This window comes from Nicotiana attenuata, unplaced genomic scaffold (genome assembly GCF_001879085.1).
Source record: "Nicotiana attenuata strain UT unplaced genomic scaffold, NIATTr2, whole genome shotgun sequence".
Taxonomy (NCBI): domain Eukaryota; kingdom Viridiplantae; phylum Streptophyta; class Magnoliopsida; order Solanales; family Solanaceae; genus Nicotiana; species Nicotiana attenuata.
The window spans coordinates 74,353-97,912 of NW_017671190.1; the positions used below are offsets into that span (position 1 = coordinate 74,353).

The 23,560-nt window shown below is 37.3% G+C and overlaps 1 protein-coding gene across 6 annotated transcripts in view; it reads left to right on the forward strand.

Annotated features, from left to right (window-relative positions):
* The window catches only part of LOC109206554 (ABC transporter C family member 12-like), a 51,556-nt gene extending 28,783 nt beyond the window's left edge, over nt 1-22,773 (forward strand). For 2 of the 6 annotated variants that reach the window (XM_019369384.1, XM_019369385.1), the window contains exons 14-29: nt 2,733-2,839; nt 2,922-3,015; nt 3,514-3,681; nt 5,246-5,386; nt 11,984-12,184; nt 12,343-12,441; nt 12,556-12,708; nt 14,609-14,988; nt 15,909-16,089; nt 16,466-16,789; nt 17,225-17,978; nt 18,795-18,916; nt 20,418-20,663; nt 20,764-21,190; nt 21,961-22,072; nt 22,394-22,773. In XM_019369384.1, the coding sequence (XP_019224929.1) occupies nt 2,733-2,839; nt 2,922-3,015; nt 3,514-3,681; nt 5,246-5,386; nt 11,984-12,184; nt 12,343-12,441; nt 12,556-12,708; nt 14,609-14,988; nt 15,909-16,089; nt 16,466-16,789; nt 17,225-17,978; nt 18,795-18,916; nt 20,418-20,663; nt 20,764-21,190; nt 21,961-22,058 (3,495 nt within the window). In that variant the 3' untranslated portion in view covers nt 22,059-22,072; nt 22,394-22,773. Of the gene's footprint in view, nt 1-2,732; nt 2,840-2,921; nt 3,016-3,513; nt 3,682-5,245; nt 5,387-11,983; nt 12,185-12,342; nt 12,442-12,555; nt 12,709-14,608; nt 14,989-15,908; nt 16,090-16,465; nt 16,790-17,224; nt 17,979-18,794; nt 18,917-20,417; nt 20,664-20,763; nt 21,191-21,960; nt 22,073-22,393 lie in introns of those variants that run through there. The other 4 variants (XM_019369386.1, XM_019369387.1, XM_019369388.1 and 1 more) reach the window with 4 other exon arrangements.
* The last annotated feature ends 787 nt before the right edge of the window (nt 22,774-23,560 follow it).

Below are 23,560 nucleotides of genomic sequence, written 5' to 3' on the forward strand. Positions count from 1 at the left end.
CAACTATTCAAGGAATTAGGCTTAACTATATTTGCGAGGCAATTGGTAACGTCGTAAAAGAAACGTAGTGTAGGGAGAATCATTAAAATTCCCAAACATAGAGAGTTAGCCTCACATACCTTAACTTCCTGCTCTTGAGCGTAATACAACATTCGCCAACCCTTTCAACTTTAATCTATATCAATACAAGTCAAAAGGGATTCCATATTAGCATAAATTCTCATGTTTTAGTCACTTAAACATTTTCTCAAACACTTGGTGACATAAAGCTTCATGGTCCTTATTAATGGTGTTTCTACACCCAACAAGCCTCTTGATCCTAGATAAATTCTAAAGTCTCAAATGGTTATAATCAACATTATTCTTCATCACCCATATGGTAAACAACACTCTTAACCAATAATCAACACTCAACACCCCAACCCTATAATCGTTCATGCTTTTCTATCAAACCCATCAACTCATATCTCATGCACTAGGGTTTATAATCATCAAACCAATGCTAGAATCAATTAGAGGGTGAAGATATTACCTTTTTGACGTTCAATCTCCTTGAATTCGAGTTCTAGAGTTCCTTCTCTCAACAACGATGTCCCAATCGAATATCTAATGATATGGAGGGTTTACCCATGTTAATAAGATGTTGGAAAATTGAAATTAACTTAGAATCACCATTAGAACTTACCTTGGATGGTGGAAGGACCCTTAAGGAGTTAGGTTTTTGAGAGTTCCCCTTTCTAGAGCAAGTTTTTATGTTTTGGGGTTGTGGGGGACAAAATATAGCTTTAAAACGACCCCCCACTAGCGCGCTCACGCACCTGGAGGCTTGCTCGCGCTACTGATCGCGCTAAACGGCAGTAACACTGCCTCAAAATTAGCGCGTTCGCGCTAATGGGCGCGCTACCGGGCGCGCATACTCGTACTGTTCCGTAAAACGCACATAACTTTTTGCACAGAGAACCGTTCGGGCTCCATAATATATCGTTGGAAAGCTATTTCAAAGGCCTACAACTTTCGTGCTTTGCGTTTTCCCCAATTCCTTACACATTTTCACTAAAACTTGATGGAAGACAGACCTTCTGCAAACTTAGTCGATTTTGTCAAATCTTATGCACCTCACTTTCCATCTTAATTTTGAAACAACTATTCCACCCATAATCATCCCGATGGGACTTCACACGTCCAAAATATAACCTTACTACTCCTTTAGCTCATTCATACCTAGGTCGAATTTACGGGTTGTTACACAATTCTCTTAATTTCTATGCTTATTTTGTTGTAGCCTATTTATTCTTTTTTGATAGTGAAGGTTCCAAATTACAAGCATAGTCACCAATGGCTTGCCACCATGTACACAACTAGATAAAAGAGACTCTAAACGGTGAGAAAACCAATGTTATAAACAGTATTTGAGTTATGTAAAGTCCTACATTGGGTAAGGGCACCTAAGGGGGTTTATACATGTCTCAGTTACTCCACTCATTACCTTAAGGTTCTGAGTTAGATGCTTAAATTCTGGTATCAACAAAGCTATAGTTAAGGTGCACGAGGTCTTACCATTTGGCTTTTGGTACTCTGTATCTGGCAGGAATATTCAATTTCACCAGGTTCATATCGGAGAGGATTGGTTTTTCAATAGGGAAAGAGATAGGGTCGAGGGAGTTGGTTGTAATTGAGACACGTTTTTCGGATGGACTACATCAATTTTTCAGCCATGAGAGGGAAATCATCTAGTACCCGCTGGCTCCCCAATCTTTGGCATGTTTATTCTCACACTTGTAAATTTGCATTAGCTTAAATTTCTTCTCCTACTCCAAACGTTTCAGTCTTCGGGATGGCAGACTTTTGTGAATTGCTCACCTTTATGATTTATGCTACTCCACTCCAAGCAGCAGTGTCACAACCCAATTTTGGGCCATGACCATTGACCAGCGCTAAGTGAAGCTTGGCTCACCTAGAAAGTCTACACATTTCCATGACAAGAATCCGGCTGAGTGTCCTCTGTATCGGGAGCATTCCAAAAATTCCTTTATCAACCAACCAAACATCCCAACTCTTATAATGTTGCAAGCATCTTCATTCACAAACTAAAGATACCAAAACTTTCATGACCCAAAATCCAACCCGCGTGACTAGCACTCAGCATCCCCATGTCGAGCAAACCACAAAATAAACAACACTAGTCGCAAACCAAAATGACACCAAGTCTAATGAAATGTCAGACACATAAATATAGAATCTGTTAAATCATATTACAACGTGGAAGCCAAATTATGAGCTTCTAAGAGTAGAATAAATACAACAATTATGGTGTATGATGTGGCATATGCTCAAAGTTGACTGGGTAATACTTTGCTGGTAAAGACACGCTATCTTGGAGAAAGTAGAGGCTGGGAAGTAGAGCATAGAAGTAGAGCTTTACATTTTTCTAATTACATTTTTGGAACACCCTATAAGTGTAAATTATAGGGTGTTTTTCATTGCAAATCATGTTTTTTGTATGAGATACTATTCTTCTTTATACATCTTATATGCACGTATTTCCCTTTTCAATCAATAAATTTGATTACTTCATGAAAAAAGTTCACACAGCACTACTAAATTATAGATCAGAAACTTGATTTTTATTACTTAATCTTAGTCATTTCAAATTTCTATCAAGCAGTACAGCGCTATGCAATTTCCTTGTTCAACTAATCTCTAAAACATATGTGTTTATCCTTTTGGCGCAGACGATTATTGTAAGCAATATGCGAAAACTATCTAAAGAAGGATTGCAACATACTGACAAAAGGGTTGGTCTAACTAATGAATTACTTGCTGCAATGGATGTAGTAAAGTATGATTCTTTCCACTTTATCTGTATTCCTTCTTTTTCAGAAAATTTGAGAATGGATTTGATTTTGTACTGATCGATATAGATGTTATGCATGGGAGAAGAGCTTCCAATCTAAAGTCCAAGGAATGAGGAATGATGAGCTATCTTGGTTCAGGAAAGCACAGCTTTTGGCAGCGGTATGCTATCGCTTGTGCATAGAATAAACTAATCTTGGTCTCAACAAAGTCTTTTTCTATTATAGTGACACCTCAGTATTTGGTCCCTTACATACCTCATGTTTTTGTTGGAATAATATGATCCAGTCATTTCCAAGCTTTTCCAGAAAGCCTGATCAAGCTTTAAGAGAATTCTAACTTTGAAGATTTTTACATAAAATTTTCCTGTCTAGGTCAGTTTAATTAGACACTTCTGGAGCTATATCCACAGGCCACAGAATCAGCACAAACCAAAACTGGAATCAACTAGTGGGTTAGCATGTGAAAAATAGGACGTGGTTGAGGAACAATGAACCAGGATTATCTCTTCGTAGGATTAGGTTTTTCATTATGATGGCGTGACATGTTTTCTGCGTAATGATAGGAAACCATGACTCAAATGACATTGCATATTTTGTTTAAGATGCAAGAATCGGATCATTTTTTGCTCATTGTTTTTTTTCTTCCCTTTATCAACAGTTCAACAATTTCATGCTGAACAGCATCCCAGTTCTCGTAACAGTGATTTCATTTGGAGCTTTCACTTTGCTTGGTGGAAACTTGACAGCTGCCAGAGCTTTTACATCACTTTCCCTCTTTGCAATTCTGAGGTTCCCGCTGAACATGCTTCCGAACATAATAACTCAGGTTCTTATTCTTAGCTTACTGTTTTTGACCTTCCTTATAAAATAGCTACATTGGGTTCTTTCACTTAATACGGTATTCTTCATACGTATGTTTAATTCTGGATGCACTATATTCTCCCATCTCTCTCGTGAATCAGCCTAAACATCACTTCAAGTTATTCCCTCTGTGTTTTGTCTACAGCAATTAGCTAACATTACCCACCGTGAAAAGAAGATAACGAACAACAATACTCATCTTTATTGAGAAATACACCACATAGGTAAATAGACATCAGTAGCGCAGACTTCTACATGGAACTCCTATATCATCTAAACTGCTTCTTTGATATCAATGTCATATAAACAATGAGGAAAAAGTTCTTGAAGAATGTGTGCAAGTGTCTGTTGACCGACTTGTTATGTACTTCTGCAGAAGTGGAAGACAATATTATAATTGAATAGACACAATTTCAAGCCTGACAAAGTATTATCATTTTCTACCTATTGCATTCATTGTTAAGGCTTCAAGCCTTGAAGCTGGGTGGCTCATCCATTAGACAATTTATGCTAATATGATTCTTTTCAAATACATCAATTTAGTGGATCTAGGTTACCTAACTTAGATCACAAACTTATGACTGCGTTGTCATACTAGTCTAAATGTTGTGTGTAAATTAACATTTCAAGTTGCTGACATTTGAAGAACAAATGCATGCTAACAAGTTGCATATTATAGTTCTATTTGAAGATTAGGTGCTTTATATTGTCTGTCTTCTTTCATTTTGACTCCACTCTGTACATTCCTTCCCCGATTCAAGCATTCTCTAGAAGTTCTTCTTTAACTCTGGGAAGAGTTTTCCTGTCGCTGTGAAAACTCCATCTGAAAGGTTTCGATAAAAACTGCTAATGATCACACGAAAATGTGGCCGACCATCTAGGGATTATAGTGGGCTCGCTCGTCATAATACACACTTATGGGATCACCTATGTTGCGCGGACTCTCCAAAATGATGCCGCACCCGTGTCGAATCCTCCAAAAATACACCATTTTTGGAGGATCTGACACGCACCCGGCAACATTTTCGGAGAGTCGAGCAACATAGGGGATAACATATGACAATTTGGTAAAGTATCCTACCAAGACTCTCGAGAGCCCTCTTTCTCCCTTTCTTTATTTAACAAACAATTGAATGAATCGGTGCTGCGGGTATGTCCACACATCGATCTCAATGTCTTCATTTCAGCTACTTTCATCTTCAGGACATGGGACTTCTTGACGGGCCAACACTCAGCCCTATACAACATAGTCGGCCTAACCACCACTCTGTAGAACTTGCCTTTAAGTCTAGGTGGCATATTTTTATCACACAAAACCCCATTTCATCTACTCTGCTCCAATTCGGTGAGTAACATCCTCGTCAATCTCCCTGGTGCCTTGTATTAAGACCCAAGGTATTCAAAACTATCTCTCTTGGGATGACTTGTGTATCAATTTTCACTTCCACTTCTGCTTTGTGCGTCTCATCACTAAACTTACACTCCAAGTATTCACACACTTGATATTATTTCTTCTGTTTTACATACAGGTTGTAAATTCAAACGTATCGCTGCAACGATTGGAGGAGTTGTTCTTAGCTGAAGAGAGAATCCTCTTACCTAATCCACCACTTGAACCTTGTCTTCCTGCCATCTCAATCAGGGACGGATACTTTTCATGGGATTTTAAGGTCTACCTCTTCTTTATCTCTCTGTAACACTTCACTAAGCTTTCGGACAAGTAGTCTTTTACTTATTACTTAACTGTGATTGCAATAGTTATAAGCAGCTAATTATCATCATTTGATATTTTCTAAACAGAGTGTCTCTTGTAGCTCAAGACTACGCTGATCTAGAATATTGTGTTAATGCACCGAAGGACCTGGAAACTATAGCATATCTCTAATGCTTTCTTTGAAATGCATTTCAATTGTATGCATATCGATGATTATTTTAAAACTTTTAAAAATCATTAAAGTATCATGATCCATGCTGAGCAGAATCTCTCTAGTGTAGCAAACGCATGAGAATCCAATTAGTGGAATAATTTGAAAAGCTTGATATCTATTAATTCAGTTGTTTGGTTTAGAATACCGGAGCACTAAAAGTATGTGAAATTGAAAGATGTCCCTGAACCTTCACGGATGGGAGAAGAGAAGGCGTTTTTGATTTTTCTATGATCCATTTTCTCATTAGTTATTGCCTTTTACAATTTATGCAGTAAGATTTAAAAAAAAAAATACACAGCACTAGTTCTTTTACTAAAACATTCTGAACTGTGTGTGAATAATGTGAAGAAATGTGTGAAACAAGATTAAGCAAGTTAATGGACAAGGGAACAGACGTCGGTTGTTTTGATTACGTGAGAAAGCACGGGAGAAAAATATCATTAATTGCTTAATTAAAGTGTTGTACAACCCTGTTTATATTCAGTGATTACATAATAATAGGTATCTACTTCCCGATGTGGAACACTATACATGACTAACTACTTAACACTCCCCCTCAAGCCGGTGCATATAAATCATATATACCTAGCTTGTTATAGATGTAACTAAATGAGAACCAGTAAGAGACTTAGTGAAAATATTTAGCTGTTCGACTTCACAAACTTTGTAACAATATCTCGTGAGAGTATCTTTTCTCTAACAAAGTGACAGTCGATCTCAATGTGTTTAGTCCTCTCATGGAACACCGGATTTAACGCAATATGAAGAGCAGCTTGATTATCACACACCAGTTCCATCTTGCTGATTTCTCCGAACTTCAACTCCTTGAGCAACTGCTTGACCCAAACTAGCTCACACGTTGCCATAGCCATGGCCCGATATTCGGCTTCAGCGCTAGACCAAGCAACTACATTCTGTTTCTTGCTCTTCTAAGAGACCAAATTACCTCCTACTAGAACACAATATCCAGACGTAGAACGTCTATCAGAAAGTTATCCTGCCCAATAAGCATCAGTGTACCCAACAATCTGCTTGTGGCCTCGATCCTTGAATAGTAACCCTTTGTCTGGAGTTGACTTTATATACCGAAGAATGCCATCAACTGCATCCCAGTGACTATCACAGGAAGAATCCATTAACTGACTTACAACACTAAGCGGAAAAGAAATGTCAGGTCTAGTCATTGTGAGGTAATTCAATTTGCCAACCAACCTCCTATATCTCGTAGGATCTCTAAGAGGCTCCCCCTGTCCAGGCAGAAGCTTAGCATTCGGATCTATAGTAGTGTCAACAAGTCTACAGCCAATCATTCCAGTCTCCTCAAGAATGTCTAAGGCATACTTCCGCTGTGAAATAACAATACCCGAGCTAGACTGAGCGACCTCAATACCTAGAAAATACTTCAATCTGCCTAGAGATCCTTAGACTGGAAGTGCTGAAAGAGTTGTTGCTTCAGATTAGTAATACCATCTTGATCATTGCCAATAATAACAATATCATCAACATAAACCACCAGATAAATACACATTTTAGGAGCAGAATGCCGATAAAACACAGGGTGATCAGCTTTACTACAACATGCCGAACTCCCGAATAACTGTGCTGAACTTACCAAACCAAGCTCGGGGAGACTATTTCAAACCATACAGTGACCTGCGCAATCGGCATACAAGACCACTAGACTCCCCCTGAGCAATAAAACCAGGTGGTTGCTCCATATAAACTTCTTCCTCAAGATCACCATGGAGAAAAGCATTCTTAATGTCTAACTGATAAAGAGGCCAATGACATACAACAACCGTGGACAAAAAAAGACGGACAAATGCTACTTTAGCCACGGGAGAGAAAGTGTCACCATAATCAAGACCAAAAATCTGAGTGTATCCTTTTGCAACAAGACGAGCCTTAAGCCGATCAACCTGGCCATCCGGGCCAACTTTGACAGCATAAACCCAACAACAACCAACAATAGACTTACCTGAAGGAAGAGGAACGAGCTCCCAAGTGCCACTTGCATGTAAAGCAGACATCTCCTCAATCATAGCCTGTCGCCATCTTGGATGAGATAGTGCCTCACCTGTACACTTAGGGATAGAAACAGTGGACAAAGATGATATAAAAGCATAATGAGGTGATGACAGACGATGATAACTCAAACCGACATAATGGGGATTAGGATTAAGTGTGCATCGTACACCTTTGCAGAGTGCAATTAGTTGACTAAGAGGAGACAAGTCCACAGTAGGTGCAGAATCTGATGCAGGACGTGAATCACCTGGGACTGATGTTGGATGTGAACGACTATGATAAGTCAAGAGTGGTGGAGCTGCAGAAGGTTGAACTGGACTAGGTGGTGGAACTAGAGCTATAAGTGGTGAAACTGGTAGCACCTCAGAAATATCTAAGTGATTACCTGGACCTATGAAGTATGAATGGGTTTCAAAGAAGGTAACATCAACAGACATAAGGTACCGTTGGAGGTCAGGATAATAGCATCGATACCCCTTTTGCGTTCTCGAGTAACCCTGAAATACGCACTTAAGAGCACGAGCTAACTTATCTTTTCCTAGAGTAAGGTTATGAACAAAACACGTGCTTCCAAAGACACGAGGTGGAAGAGAGAACAAAGGTAAGTGGAGAAACATGACAGAGAATGGAACTTGATTCTGGATAGCTGAAGATGGCATACGATTAATAAGATAGCAAGATGTAAGAACTGCATCCCTCCAAAAATGCAATATGAGTAGGGTATGAGCAGTTTCAATAAGATGCCTATTCTTTCTTTCAGCTACCCTATTTTGTTAAGATGTGTACGGACAAGATGTTTGATGAATAATCCCATGAGAGTTCATAAACTGCTGAAATGGGGAAGACAAATACTCTAGGGCATTATCACTACAAAATGTGCGGATAGAAACCCCAAATTGATTTTGAATTTCAGCGTGGAAGGTCTGGAAAATAGAAAACAACTTAGACCGATTTTTCATCAAAAATATCCAAGTGCACCTGGAATAATCATCAATGAAATTGACAAAGTAGCGGAATCCCAATGTAGAACTGACCCGACTAGGACCCATACATCTGAATGGATTAAAGTGAAAGGTGACTCTGCTCGATTATCAAGACGCCGAGGGAAATGGGAGCGGGTATGCTTACCGAGCTGACATGACTCGTACTCTAGAGAGTGGACAAATGAGATAAACTAGGTACCATTTTCTAAAGTTTTGACAAACTGGATGTCCCAACCTCTTATGTAATAAATCTGGTGAACCGGTGACAAGACAAGTTATTGAAGGAAGACAAGATGTGAGTCCATGTAATTTTGCAAGGATAAGGTAATAAAGTCCATCTGATTCACGCCCAATACCAATGATCCGCCCCGTACTGCATTCCTGTATAAAAATAAGGTCATCAAGAAATAAAATAGTGCATTTAAGTGATTTGGCTAAGCGACTAACGGCTATGAGATTAAAAAGACTCTTGGGAACATAAAGAACTGAAACTAAAGGTAAGGAAGGAAGTAGGCTTGCTTGAGCTATTGCAGTTGCCATGGTTTGAATCCCATTGGCCATTGTGACTGTTGGAAGAGATTAAGAATACGAAAAACTAGTGAAAAGAGATTTGTTACCAGAAATATGATCAGATGCACCTAAATCAATGACCCAAGACTCTGAAGTTGAAGATTGGGAGACACAAGTCACACTACTAACTGTTTGAACAACGGAAGCTATCCTTGAAGATGTCTGTTTACATGCTTTGTACTGAAGGAACTCAATATAATCTGGTAAAGAAACCATCTTGATTGGAATCGATGCATTGGATCCAACGGATTGTGAGTTAAACGCTTCAGATACGAATGCCATTATAATGTTGCACCGGAAAAAGCTGATTTTTTCTGAAAATTATTGTTCGCGTCGGAAAAATATAAAAGTGGTCGGAATTTGATTTAAATTGGATGGGTAGGCTCAGAATTACAAGGGGAACAAGCTATTCTGAAGAGTCGTCGCCAAAAAATGGCCGGAAAGTGCCCCACGCGCCGGCACATGACGTCGGAACTTCGCCGGAATTTTTTTTCGAGCGGCGCGTGGGAGCGCGTGGAGGGTTTTCTGACTGAGATTTTTTTATGGGTTGGTCGCCGGAGGCCGATCTACTTCGTGGTGGTGTTGGTTTTTACACAACACTGACGAAAAGTGGATTTTTAGTTGCGGCAGACCTGTGTTTACCGGAAAAGACTTCCGGTTGACTGATTTCTCTTCCCGGAGTTGTTGGAATTTATGCACAGCGATAAATCTCTCACGATTGCTCGTATACCATGTGATAAAGCACGGGAGAAAAATATTATTAATTGCTTAATTGAAGTGTTGTACAACCCTATTTATATACAGTGATTACATAATAATAGGTATCTACTTCCCGATGTGGGACACTATACATGACTAGCTATTTAACAGATTATTTCATCATTTGATTGGATTCTAGGACAATCTTAGTCTTCCAAATTAGATTTTGTCATTTGTTTCGACAGAGAAATATGTTTGCAGTTTGTTCCCTCACTGGTAGTCTTGTTTGGAAGAGGGGTTTATAATTTCACCTAAACTATTTGTTCTAGCACTGGTAATCTTGTTTGCTGGGGTTTTATAATTTCACCTAAGTTCCTTTATGAACCAAATGAGCTCTGTTCATTTTTATTTAGGCAGAAACTCATGAACGAATCAATGGCATCTTGTGGGAAGAGCTTTGCCTATGCAAAAGGTTCCAGTCCTTTATTTCATCTTCCACCTCATTGAAATTTTCTAGACTTGCAACTGAATATGACTGAGGATGTCGTTAGTCAATTAAGTATTCCTTGCATGAATTTTCTAGTTTTGGATTTCCAGCTAACACTCGGTGGATAAAATAAGAATTTTGTGCTGCTTGTTAGCTGTAAAATTGAAAAGTGACCAAATCCGATTAGGCATAATTGTACAGCTGCTTGACAAATAAATAATATATATACTCCTTCCGTTTCAATTTATGTGAACCCATTTGACTGGGCACGGAGTTTAAGAAAAGAGAGAAGACTTTTGAACTTGTGGTGTAAAATGAAACACATATATTTTGTGTGGCTATAAATCATTGCATAAAGGTAAATTGTTTCCAAATAGGGAAAGAGGTCATTCTTTTTGGCACAGACTAAAAAGGAAATAGGTTCACATAAATTGAAACGGAGGGAGTATATATTTAAATTTCCTTAGAAAATGGAAGATACTTCATTACTGAAAGATAAAGAGTTTAGTCATTACAAACAAGGGAATGGATCGCATAGAGCTTGATCCTTATTGAAAGCATGTAAAATAAAAGGGGGAGGTGTGTCCCAGAACGCTGCATCGTCTGCTACCGAAGTGAGAAGAATCCAACTTCTTCCGTATCCAGCCAGCTTGTCAGCCACAGTATTGCCCTCCCTGAATATCTCGTCCAGTCCCACAGCATCAAGAAGAAAATTGCAATCATTAACAAGTTGTGAGTAGCTAGTAGTTTCTGTAAGAAATGCATAATACCTGGGAATCTGTTACCACTATTATAGGGAACAGATTTTGTGAAAGCAAGTTCCAATCCTACCAATAAAGCTAAAAGTGAGCAAATACAGAATTCAGCTATCAGTATCTCGAGTGCTCTTTCACATATTGTCACTCATCCTTTCCTTCCGCATTTACAAACGAATCTTTTTGTTTAGCCTATTCTATAAGGCATCTAAGTGATAAGAAAGTCAAATATATCCATAAAATGAGGAAAGATTGAAGTAAATCTGTGCTCTCTTGTGAGGTACAGAGAACTATATGAAGCTGGATTTGGATGTTGATACCTTACAATATGATAAATATTATTCCCTTGTGAAAGCTTGAATATGATTACTTACTAGGAAAACATTTTGTTGAAGACATAGTTAAGTAATTAAAAGTATGCTTTCTCTGACAACCTAAGCTTTTAGATGAGATGATCACACCATTCGACGTGGTATTAGAGCCATGCCCGTTCCAATTCTTGTTTAATTCGATGTTGGGCCCCCATATTATGTTGTCTACGCTCCAGTTAGCAGGCGTGCGGGGGTGTTAGTTGTCCCACATCCTTTGTGGGTTGGCAATTGGACTCTTTATATGGTCTTGGTCAATCCTCAGCTCATGAGCTAGCTTTTGGGACTAAGTTAGGTCTAAGGTCTATTTCTTTTATCACATTGATCTGAATTCCTCAAATGGAGCCTTTTCATTCATTCAGTTCCCTTGATAACTGTCATGAAGTTGGAGTTCTTTATTTTTCATTTTACCATTTTTACACATTCAATTTTAACCTCCTACTTTACAGCCTGAGCGTCCCACTTTGTCAAATATTAATTTGGATATACCAGTTGGTGAGCTAGTTGCAATTGTGGGTGGGACTGGAGAAGGAAAGACATCTCTGATTTCAGCAATTCTTGGGGAGCTTCCGCCCTTAGGCAATGCAAGTGTCACTACCAGAGGAACTATTGCATATGTTCCTCAAGTTTCTTGGATCTTCAATGCCACTGTGAGCTTCAATTCATCCAAATTCCTTGTTATGCCTGTAACATAACGCTGTTTACCTGAACATGCTATTCAAACAATCTTTATATATTTTTTGGATATAAATCGTGTTTGTGTATGTATATGTAAGAATGCAGTTACCTTTACCTTACTGGTTTTCAGGTACGTGGGAATATATTATTTGGTTCCAACTTTGAACCAACAAGATATTCGAAGGCAATAGCTGTCAGTGCATTGGACCATGATCTTGAGTTACTTCCAGTTAAGTACATTGATGGTAGTATATATTGTCAGTATATCTTTTTGTTGTGTGTAATTATCAATTAGTAGTAAGTCTAGATGAAAATGACATGTGCGCATATCTAAAATATTCAGGGTCGAGACCTTACAGAAATCGGCGAAAGAGGGGTGAATATTAGCGGAGGACAAAAGCAAAGAGTGTCAATGGCTAGGGCTGTCTACAAAAATTCTGATGTCTATATTTTTGATGATCCCCTAAGTGCTCTTGATGCACATGTGGGCCAGCAGGTAATTTTCTTGTATTAATGACTGTGCAACACCATTTTGGAAACGGAAAGAAGGTCTCAATACGCGGTTTCCGTATAAATATAGTTATTGTCATCATCCTCTTCTGTTAGCTGAATGATTTTCTTCTCATTTGAGCATATTAGCCATGCCATTCTCTGGGCTTTGTCCAATTACTAAGCACTTAATTGGTCCATATTGATCAACAGATATAGGATGAGGATTTGGAAGCAAAAGAGGAAAATGAGAAAATGGGTGGAAATGATGACATAGTGGATAGCCATCTGAGTTTGTGAAGTTCATAAAAAGTTTAGAATGTTTGACGTAACAAAAAAACCATTTTTGTTAGCATGATATACACTTGTAGTGAAGGCTTTGGAAAGAGAATAAATTGCTTAGACAGGGCATGCAACTGAAGGATGTTACTGAAGTATTACTAGTACTGCCCTAGCATAGTGTGATTGACATTACCAAGATACGATACTTACTAGGTACTATTCTGTGTATGCATCATCAACGCTGGTATAACTGCATCATCCTATCTACTAGCTAGTACTTCTTTGTGACTCACCAGACTACACCCTCTACTCAACTCAAAACGAATGTCACTGCATTATCTGAGAAACCTTCCTGTCAATTTCCGATTTTTCTTTTCCACCACCCAAGGATTTCTTTTTTTTTTTCTTTTTTCTAATTGAGAGAAGGTAAGTGTATTATAAATATAGCACCAAGAAGGTGCTGTAAAAAGTATCTACAAACTACCAGAAGTGCATCCCTTCTATTCTCCTTTGTCTTCAAAGCATCTAGCGTTTCTCTCCCTCCACTCTGTCCACCATATGCAGGCCGGAATAGTCTGCCAAACAAGAACAGTAATGTGAAGTGTAGAATAGGTGATTAACACTCTCTAGCTTGTCTCTATAAAGATAGCATTTAGAGCACAGCTGAAAACCTCTTCTTTGAATATTTATTATTTTCTGTGTTAAACAAGCATTTCGAGCAACCAACCAAGTGAAAGAAGCTACCTGGTAAAGAGCATTTGTTTTCCATATCTGTTTGCATGCCAAAAATTATCTTGCATTCTACCATAAACGCAACTGTGAATAACAAGAGTTTACTGTAAAGATTCCTTTGCTTTGGGCATTCCATATGAGCTTGTCTGGATTCTGTACCAATCCATGAAAAGATTCCAATGTACCCAAAAATGTCAGCTTGTCTTTCCAATTCCCAATCATTCAAATGTCTTCTGAAATTAAAAATCCAACCATCTTGTTTTCTGTTAGTAGCCAAAGTGGAATCATGTAGCAATGCAAGTCTAAATAAATCTGGAAACTGATCTTTCAATGGTCCATGTCCAATCCAATTTTCCCAAAAAGTGATCCTTCTTGCCTCTCCCACGTTAAACCCAATGTTACTTGAACATTTTTACCATAGAGTTCTGATGCTTTTCCCAGCCCCATAGGGAATGGTCACAACTTTAGTAATCCAACACCCTTGCAACCCAAAATTTTCACTGATAACTAACTGCTTTCCAAAGTGCCTATTCTTCTGAGGGAAACCTCAATAGCCATTTCATCAGTAAACTGTGATTGTGCTGCCTTAAGTTTCTAATCCCAAGGCCCACTTCCTTCTTGGTTATTTTTAATGTGCTCCTCTTGACCAAGTGAAATGTTCTTCATTCAGTATTGCCCTGCCAAAGAAATATCCATGGGTTTCTTCTTCCACCACCCATGGATTTTTCCAAATTGACTATCCATTTCCCCCCTATATACAGGACTAATTTGCAGTAACTTGATTGCTTAGTAGAATTCACTGGTTGCAATTATTCCATCCTTCTCTTTGCAGTTTGAAAGCATTCGCTAGATGCAATTTATTATCTAACTTGCTGTACAATGGGATCTTTCAGGTTTTTAAGAAATGTATAAAGGAAGAATTGCAAGGAAAGACTAGGGTGCTTGTGACAAATCAGCTGCATTTTCTACCTCAGGTGGATCGGATCATTTTGGTCTCTGAAGGAATGGTTAAAGAGGATGGGAGTTTCGAGGATCTCTCCAAAAATAGCGCACTTTTTCGAAAGCTAATGGAAAATTCTGGGAAAATGGAAAGTTATGGTGTTGAAACTGACGACCCAAACTTTGACTATGAGAGTTCACAATCTTCTTTAAACATAGGGCATGAGCTCCATAAGAATGAAACCTCTGTAACCAAAAGGAGAGCTGGTAAATCTGTTCTTATCAGGCAGGAAGAGCGGGAAACTGGTATTATCAACTGGAATGTCTTGATGAGGTAATATTCAAAGTATATGCTTCGAGACATTTACCCTTGTTATTTTTAACCAAGTCATTCATACATGAATATGCTGGTCATTCCACAAGTTAAGAGTCCTATTAACTTTTGCAGAACTTAACAAGCAAAATTTACTACACTTATAAAATACTTGTTCACATATCTATAGAAGAATTCTAGGCACAAAATTTTCTCATGCATCGCCTACGTTGTTCTCTTGCTTCTACTATGTTATGTAGATACTGGTGGGGAGAAAATTTTATTTTCTTGCAGTGCAATCACTTCTAACATCTAGGAAAATAATACTGCCTTTCATTTCTAGTGGTTTACTTTCTTGTTGGTTTAGTCAGTGCTCCGCATAAGCAAACACCACCTTATGGCTAGGCAATTCATGTCTAACAGAACAATCAAATTGCACCCTTACTGGAGCCTCATGCTCTGCCAAGGACAGTAGTTCCTCATTGATTAAATAAAAGTTCATAGAAAGAGTTATACAAATACTGTGCTACTCCAGACAGTGCCTTAAAATTTTGAGTTGGATGCATAGATATTTTCTTACGGCATTGGAGCCAAACATTGGCAAACTAGTTCGTTTTCCTTTTCTCTTTTACAAATATCAACATTCCTTTTTTTTTTCAAATAGCAACCATATGTAACCTAAAATTCGAACAATACCATCCTACTTAGAACAAAGAGTCGAACATGACTATGTTTATAATAGATTTAAGGAAGTTTTCATCAAGTCACCCGTGTAAAGTTATACTGCACTTGTTTAGATGGTATAAGAGTAACGGATAAACTCTTCAATGATTCATTCATCATCATAGGCTGAAGAAAAAATTCTTATTTAACTATGTTTGTTTAATAGAAGCCCTTAGCTTATGGTTTCAAATGTGCTTTTCTTCAATTTTCCTTTTCAGGTATAAAGATGCTTTGGGAGGCTTGTGGGTTGTCCTGATACTGTTTGCTTGCTACACATTAACTGAAATCCTTCGAGCTCTGAGTAGCACCTGGCTAAGTGTCTGGACAAAAGCAAGCTCCTCAAAGAGCAATGGATCTGGATTCTATATTTTGGTCTATGCTTTTCTGTCATTCAGTCAGGTGTGAGTGCACTTCCACCTTTATTAATTGCAATCATTGGTGATCATCCTTAATTATTCAAGTTGCTGTGCTGCATCTACTTTCTTTTCCCTCTATTCCTTAACATCTAAAGATGGCCACCTAGCCCTATCTAAACGAGAAATTTTCCTGCTACAGAACTTGTTTCAATAAGCATGAAGCCCAACAATATATTTGTGTATCAGGGAGCTCCTCCATTAGCTACAGTAGATTAGCTGTATCTGTTAAAAAGAAGACTAAAAATGAAAATAACAGAAATTCTTTGTAAATATTTCATTCTGTTTCTTCAGAGGAGTGTTTAACTCCAAGTCCATGAATGTAAATTAAAAGAGGCTTATTCTGGATTCACTTTGTGTAGGTGATAGTAACACTGGCCAATTCCTTCTTGTTGATTATCTCAAGCCTAAATGCAGCTAAAAGGCTTCATGATTCCATGCTACATTCTATACTTCGAGCACCAATGGTATTCTTCCACACTAATCCATCTGGACGCATAATCAACAGATTTGCAAAGGATCTTGGTGATATTGACCGCAATGTTGCAAATATTGCTAATACATGTCTCAGCCAACTGTGGCAGCTTCTCTCAACCTTCGTTCTCATTGGAGTCGTCAGCACAATATCTCTGTGGGCCATAATGCCACTTCTAGTCCTATTTTATACAGCCTATTTGTATTATCAGGTTTGCTAAACTCCATATGTTTAGTTGCCCTTTATTTTTCTCTCTCCCTCTGCATATAGTTTTCTCTGCTTGTCTTGACCTCCATTTTGGTTTTACTTTCTGGAACTTTCAGAACCCAAAGAGGGCTGAAAGTTCCACCATTTAGAGAAGCAGCACTTCCTATGAGTGTCTTAAGTTTTTAAATACCTGGCATCCTGTTTGAGTAATGTTTTGTTGAGTTTCCCATATTTAGGCTCCTTATATGGTCTTGGGCAATCCTCACCTCATGAGCTAACTCTTAGGTTTGAGTTAGGCCCAAGTTCCATTTCTTATCATGGTATAGAGCCAGATTCATCCCAATCATATGCATCATCCATGATAATTTATCAACTGTTGGTTTTACAATATTATATAATGAGGATCAGATGATACAATACTATTATATATGTTTCACAGAATACATCCCGCGAAGTGAAACGTCTAGATTCCATTACCAGGTCCCCTGTGTATGCACAGTTTGGAGAAGCTATCAATGGTTTATCAACCATCCGTGCATATAAAGCACATGACCAGTTAGCTGCCATTAATGGGAAGTCTATGGACAACAATATCAGATTCACTCTTGCCAACACAAGTACAAACCGCTGGCTGACCATAAGGCTTGAAGCACTAGGGGGCATAATGATCTGGTTGACTGCAACATTTGCCGTTATACAGAATGGGAGAGCAGACGACAAGGTTGCGGTTGCTGGTGCTATGGGTCTGCTCCTAAGTTATTCCTTGAATATTACTACTTTACTCAGCAATACTCTGAGACAAGCAAGCAGAGCTGAAAATAGTTTTAATGCTGTTGAGCGTGTTGGCACATATATAGATTTGCCATCAGAGGCTCAAAATGTCATTAGCAGCCGGCCTCCTCCAGGCTGGCCATCATCAGGGTTCATCAAATTTGAAGATGTTGTCCTACGTTACAGACCTGGACTTCCTCCAGTCTTGCATGGTTTGTCATTTACAATTTCCTCAGGTCAGAAAGTTGGCATTGTTGGAAGAACTGGTGCTGGAAAATCGAGCATGCTTAATGCCTTATTTCGTATTGTGGAACTTGAAAGAGGGAGAATATTGATCGATGGTTGTGATGTTGCTACTATCGGACTGACAGATCTTCGAAGTGCTCTTAGTATCATACCCCAATCACCAGTTCTTTTCTCTGGTACATGATTCTCTTCAGTTGTTTCTACTACTACTTCACTCTTCCAGACCCCACGATTGGCACGAGTTGAAAAGAATCTAATAAGCCCTTTGAATTGATGCATGCATACATCGATTTTGAATTTGTCTACTCAATCGGTTTGGAATTGTTTTATGAGCAATCATATGCGTTTATGCTAGCTGTGCTGATGAATGTGTACCCGATGTTCTTTTTTCATAGAAATTCACATGCTGTGGTAATTAATACATATATGGATAGGTTTATGCAGATACCTATACCTTGTTAAGTGAAACTTTTGTGTGTTAAAATCCTCTCCCTGAAAACCAAGCTTTGAGGCACAGATTCACATATGAAATGAAGTCTTCTTCCACCTAACCATATAAATTTTATCTGGGTTTATCCTGCATTTGGTAGCACAAAGTATTATTCATTTAGTGATCCTTTATCTGGTTTTGGGGAATTAATCTATCCTGGGGGTTAGGGGTGATATTGTTATCCGGGACTAGATAAGCCTTTGAATTTTCTAATTTCCAAGTTTAGGTTTCCTTTCATTTTCTTTTCTTTCTTCTCTTCTTTCAGTTCCATCTACATTCATTCCCACTTCTTTAGCTACCATGAAAAGGTAAACATACATGGGTCCTGATCTTGTTTACCCTTGCCATAATCTGCAACTATAATACCAAATTTTGTTCACAGACCAAGTGTGTATACTCAAATACCTGCTGAAGTTATTGTTGCAGGATTACAAATTTGCCCTATAACATGTATTTACTGGTATGCATGTTGTTCTCCTTATCAGTTTTTCATTTTCATTAGGTACTGTACGGTTTAATCTTGATCCTTTTAGCGAACACAATGATGCTGACCTATGGGAGGCATTAGAGCGGGCGCACTTGAAGGATGTCATAAGGAGGAATGCTTTTGGTCTGGATGCCGAGGTGAGCTCTTCTCCTTTCGATCTGCTTCAAGTTAAAGTCGTCAGCGTTTTATGTATCGGTAGGTCTAGGAATTGCTGCTTTCGAGAATTAACCCAGACCCATAAAGGATAAACCCGAAAGGCTAGATTTCACTCTTTCTGTATGAAACTCTAGTTTAGGTACCTTAATTCCTCGTAAGGAGGAGGCAGAGGGATCTGCAAGAGGCTGAAAAGCCAAGTCCGCTAGCACCAGCGAATTAGTGAACAACTCAATGTCTTATTTTTTTGTGCCTTTTCTTATTCCATCAGGTTAACGGAAGTTAGGGTGGGATCATGATGAGGGAGGTTAGCCTATGTGAGAACTTTGAATTGCGGAGCAACGAACATTCTGTTCTCAAAAAGGTTGTTCGGACGGAAATGCAATTAGGATGATAAAGAAGTCTTGGACCATTTGCCAGAAAGTTATGGTGGTTATTGATTTATGTCTGACAACATGATCATTTGTTCATGTTCAAGACCAGTTTGACCACCTAAGAATTTTTTTCCTTTTTCCCTTTTTTTGGTACCACCTAAGAATTTTGTTTATCTTAAAATACCATAATTCAACATTAGGTAGTGACTTAGAGTAACACAAACTGGATTATGAATTTGAAAAGAATGAAAAACACACATTCTGAGACGTGCACGAACATATGTAAGGTATACTTGTATAACTATCGTGTATGTATTTGTTTCTATATGTTATTTTTATCGATGTATATTGTTCTAATATTTGTCTTATTCAGAATGCTTAATGTTAAAGAAACAGTTTGGCCTGAGATGATTTTGAATGGTGAAACATGGTCACTAAGAATTCATTTAGTCGTCCCAACGTGTTTGAAACTGAGGCATAGCTGTTGTTGTTGTTGTTCAGAATGCTTAATGTGACTCTTTGCAAATCAAATGACAGAAAAGCAAAATATTGAACTTCTTCATGACCGATGAAAACATATTTGTATCATGACGCTGCAAATCAATTAGTTAAGTCTTCCCCGGTAGTTTAATTAATATGCTGTTACCTGATGATTGCTCTATATTTGGTTTCTCACAAGGATAATTTTACACAAACAAACTCATATCATACTCAGCTGGTGAAATAACACACAGTTTTGTTCGTTAGAAATTTAGTAGAAAAATGATCGCGTTTAAGGAACCGCATTCATCCAATTATATACGACACCATCTGGTTAGATGGGAATAAAGAAATTTATTTGACTTACATGTTACATATGTAGTGGTAGAAGAAAATGTTATGCTAACTAAGCAAGTTCGGGGCAAGTTCGTTTGGTAGAAAAACATCACGCTGTAGATTATATTTCAGTTTAATGCATTTGAATTATTGAATGTGGATAGAATTTCTTAGACTATGTCAATACTTTTAAGATGCTTCAGAGTAAAAAAAAGGTATAACATATTAAGATGGAAGGAGTGACTGCAAAAATCTTGCTATGGTCTAACATAATGTTGTTTTGGGCTATATCAAGGTTTCAGAAGGTGGCGAAAATTTCAGTGTTGGACAGAGACAACTTTTAAGTCTTTCTCGAGCAATACTGCGAAGGTCAAAGATCCTTGTTCTTGATGAAGCCACAGCAGCTGTTGATGTTAGAACTGATGCTCTTATTCAGAAAACCATACGAGAAGAATTCAAAGCATGCACAATGCTCATTATTGCTCACCGTCTAAATACCATAATTGATACTAATCGTATCCTAGTGCTTGATGCTGGACAGGTATGTGCTTATAAATTTTGTTCTTTCACTGTTCTTGTTTTTTCCTTATTTCCTTTTCTTTTTTTCCTTCTGTCAAAAGTTTGCTACTTGCTTAAATTAGGTTGTTGAGTATGATACTCCACACAACCTCCTGCTTAGTGAAAGAAGTGTTTTCTCTAGGATCGTTCAGAGCACAGGGGCCGCAAATGCCCAGTATTTACGTAACTTAGTACTTAATGCGGAGAAAGAGCACAAGTTCATGAAAGAAGAAGTCATGCGTATTAATAGGAAGAGAAGATGGAAGGTATCTTCCCAGTGGAATGCTGCTGCACAGTATGCTCTTGCTACAAATATTTCAGCTTCACTGAACGATTTTCAAGTGATGGAATGTCAAGATCAAAACAACATTCTGCGTGCAGCAAAGGATGCGGTTGTAACTCTGAAGGATGTTTTGGAGGGGAACCATGATGAAGTTATTGAAGAGAAACTAAGTTGCTCTAAGGTGCCTAGAGAAAGATGGTGGTCATCTTTCCTTAGTGTTATTGAAGGTACGAGTTTTCTTTTGCTTCTACACTTCTTATTTCCCCTTTTTCACCTTATTGCTCCTAACTTAGTAGGTTCCTCACATTTTGCAAAAACATAATGAGCCCCTAGCCAGTAATTGTAAGAAACCATGTGTGGCTTGAGATGAGGTTTTCTATTTCTGAGATACAACCTTCTATTCCAAAAGAATTTCGACACTTGGAAAACGAAAAGCAAATGCAAGATCGTGGTTACCGCTAGTCTTGCTGGGCATGCATACCACACCCTCAATTGGAGTGATACAGAAATGCAAGATCATGATTGCACACCGTCAATTGGAGTGGTAGAGAAATGCAAGATCATGATTCCACACCCTCAATTGAAGTTACTGCTTGTCTTTGTTGTGCACCCTCATATGCTTTTCCAAAAAAATCAATGTGCAGCTAGGCTAATTCTGTCCATGTTAGCAATGTAGTCTCAGTTGACTGATGCTATGCCTATTCCCTTATGGTATTACCTGAGTGCAACTGGTTATGCAATATTCCACAAATCTTTTATTTCAAACTTCATGTTTCCAATCTTCTTTAGTAACCACTCATTTAGTATTACATTAGTCACAAGTCTTCGTCCCTCCATTTGGAGACAGGTCGAAAGTACATTAACATAAGAACATTAGACATCATACTTGATTACTGCTCCAACTGCATTTGGTGTCTATTCTCATTAACTGGTAGCTCCGAAAAGACCAACACTAAAAGTTTAGCATGACGAAATTTGCGCTTCTGTTTTGGTTCAGGTCTCGCCGTGATGAACAGGTTAAGACATGACAGAGTTCCTCATTTTGGAGATTGTTTGGAAGAGGGATCAGAACATCAGAATCATGATGAAATCTAGCTAGATATCTTCAGGTTTTACCCAATTTTCTATATCTTTCTATATTTATATCTATCTATATTATATTAAAAGTTCTTAGCAAAATGTCGTTTACCTTTTTTACCCTTTAAAAATAAACTAACTTAACTTTGAGAAAAATACACGGCTAAGCATCTTTTAAAAACTATTTAAGAAAATGATGTCATTTCTTGTTTATTCCATAATAGCATATTATTTTACAATATTAGCATATTGCAAAAATTATGTAATTAATGAGTAACAGAATGCACAAATCATGGGATCCATATTTAACTTTTCACATTCTCTTTCCTTTTATTTTCTATTCTAAATTTCAGCAGGTTCGCAAGAGGAAAAAGAACAAGGAAACCATGCCTGCCTTTCAGTAACAGGCCTTGCGCAAAACAAAAACAATAGAGATAGATCGAGACTAGAGAGAGAAGAAAACTAAAAGAAAAAGAAGTCTTGGTTCTCAAAAGTTCGAACAAATAGAAGGATGCATGCGAACACCAAAACGACCCCAATCATTTTTCAATTCCTTTGAAAATTTTGTTCAAGAATTTTGCTTCGATTGTATCAATTTTACTATGTATATTTGATGTAGTTGAATTATAATCTTATGTATTATTACTGTTTACCAAGATGTAGTTTTTGAAAATATCTTCTGTATTTTAATTGTGTACCACTGTATATATATGTTTTTTAACAACCAAAATCATTTGTACTCGTATTAAAGAGAACTGTTGGCCGATAATATAATATACTCCAAAAATAAGTTGTATATTTTTTTAATAAGCTCATATAACAATACTATTCATCACGTATTTACTAAATATACGTCAAAAGCAAACTATGCATCTAGTCAATCAATGTACGATTAAAAATTTATGTTCAAATCTATATATTATTAAAAGGAGAGGAAAAAGTCCTCTCCTTAAGCCAAGTGGCAACCTAAAAAAAAGCCACATGGCATAATTAGTTATTTAGTTTATAATTAGTTCTTGGTTATTATTTTTGAATTTAAATATATATATATATATAAAAAACGAAAATAATAAAATAACATACATACATACATACATACATACATACATATATATATATATATATATATATTAGTTTATAATTAGTTCTTGGTTATTATTTTTGAATTTAAATATATATATATATATAAAAAACGAAAATAATAAAATAACATACATACATACATACATACATACATATATATATATATATATATATATATANAGTTTATAATTAGTTATTGGTTATTATTTTAGAATTTAATATATAGTAAAAATAGAAATAATAAAATAAAATAAAATAAAAAACTACCATATATATATATATATATATATGTATGTATGTATGTATGTATGTATGTATGTATGTATGTATGTATTAATCGGTTACTTTATTTAGATAAATAAATATAGATATCTTATAATTAAATATATGTAAAAAACGAAAATAATAAAATAAAATGAAAAACTACCCATTCAAAT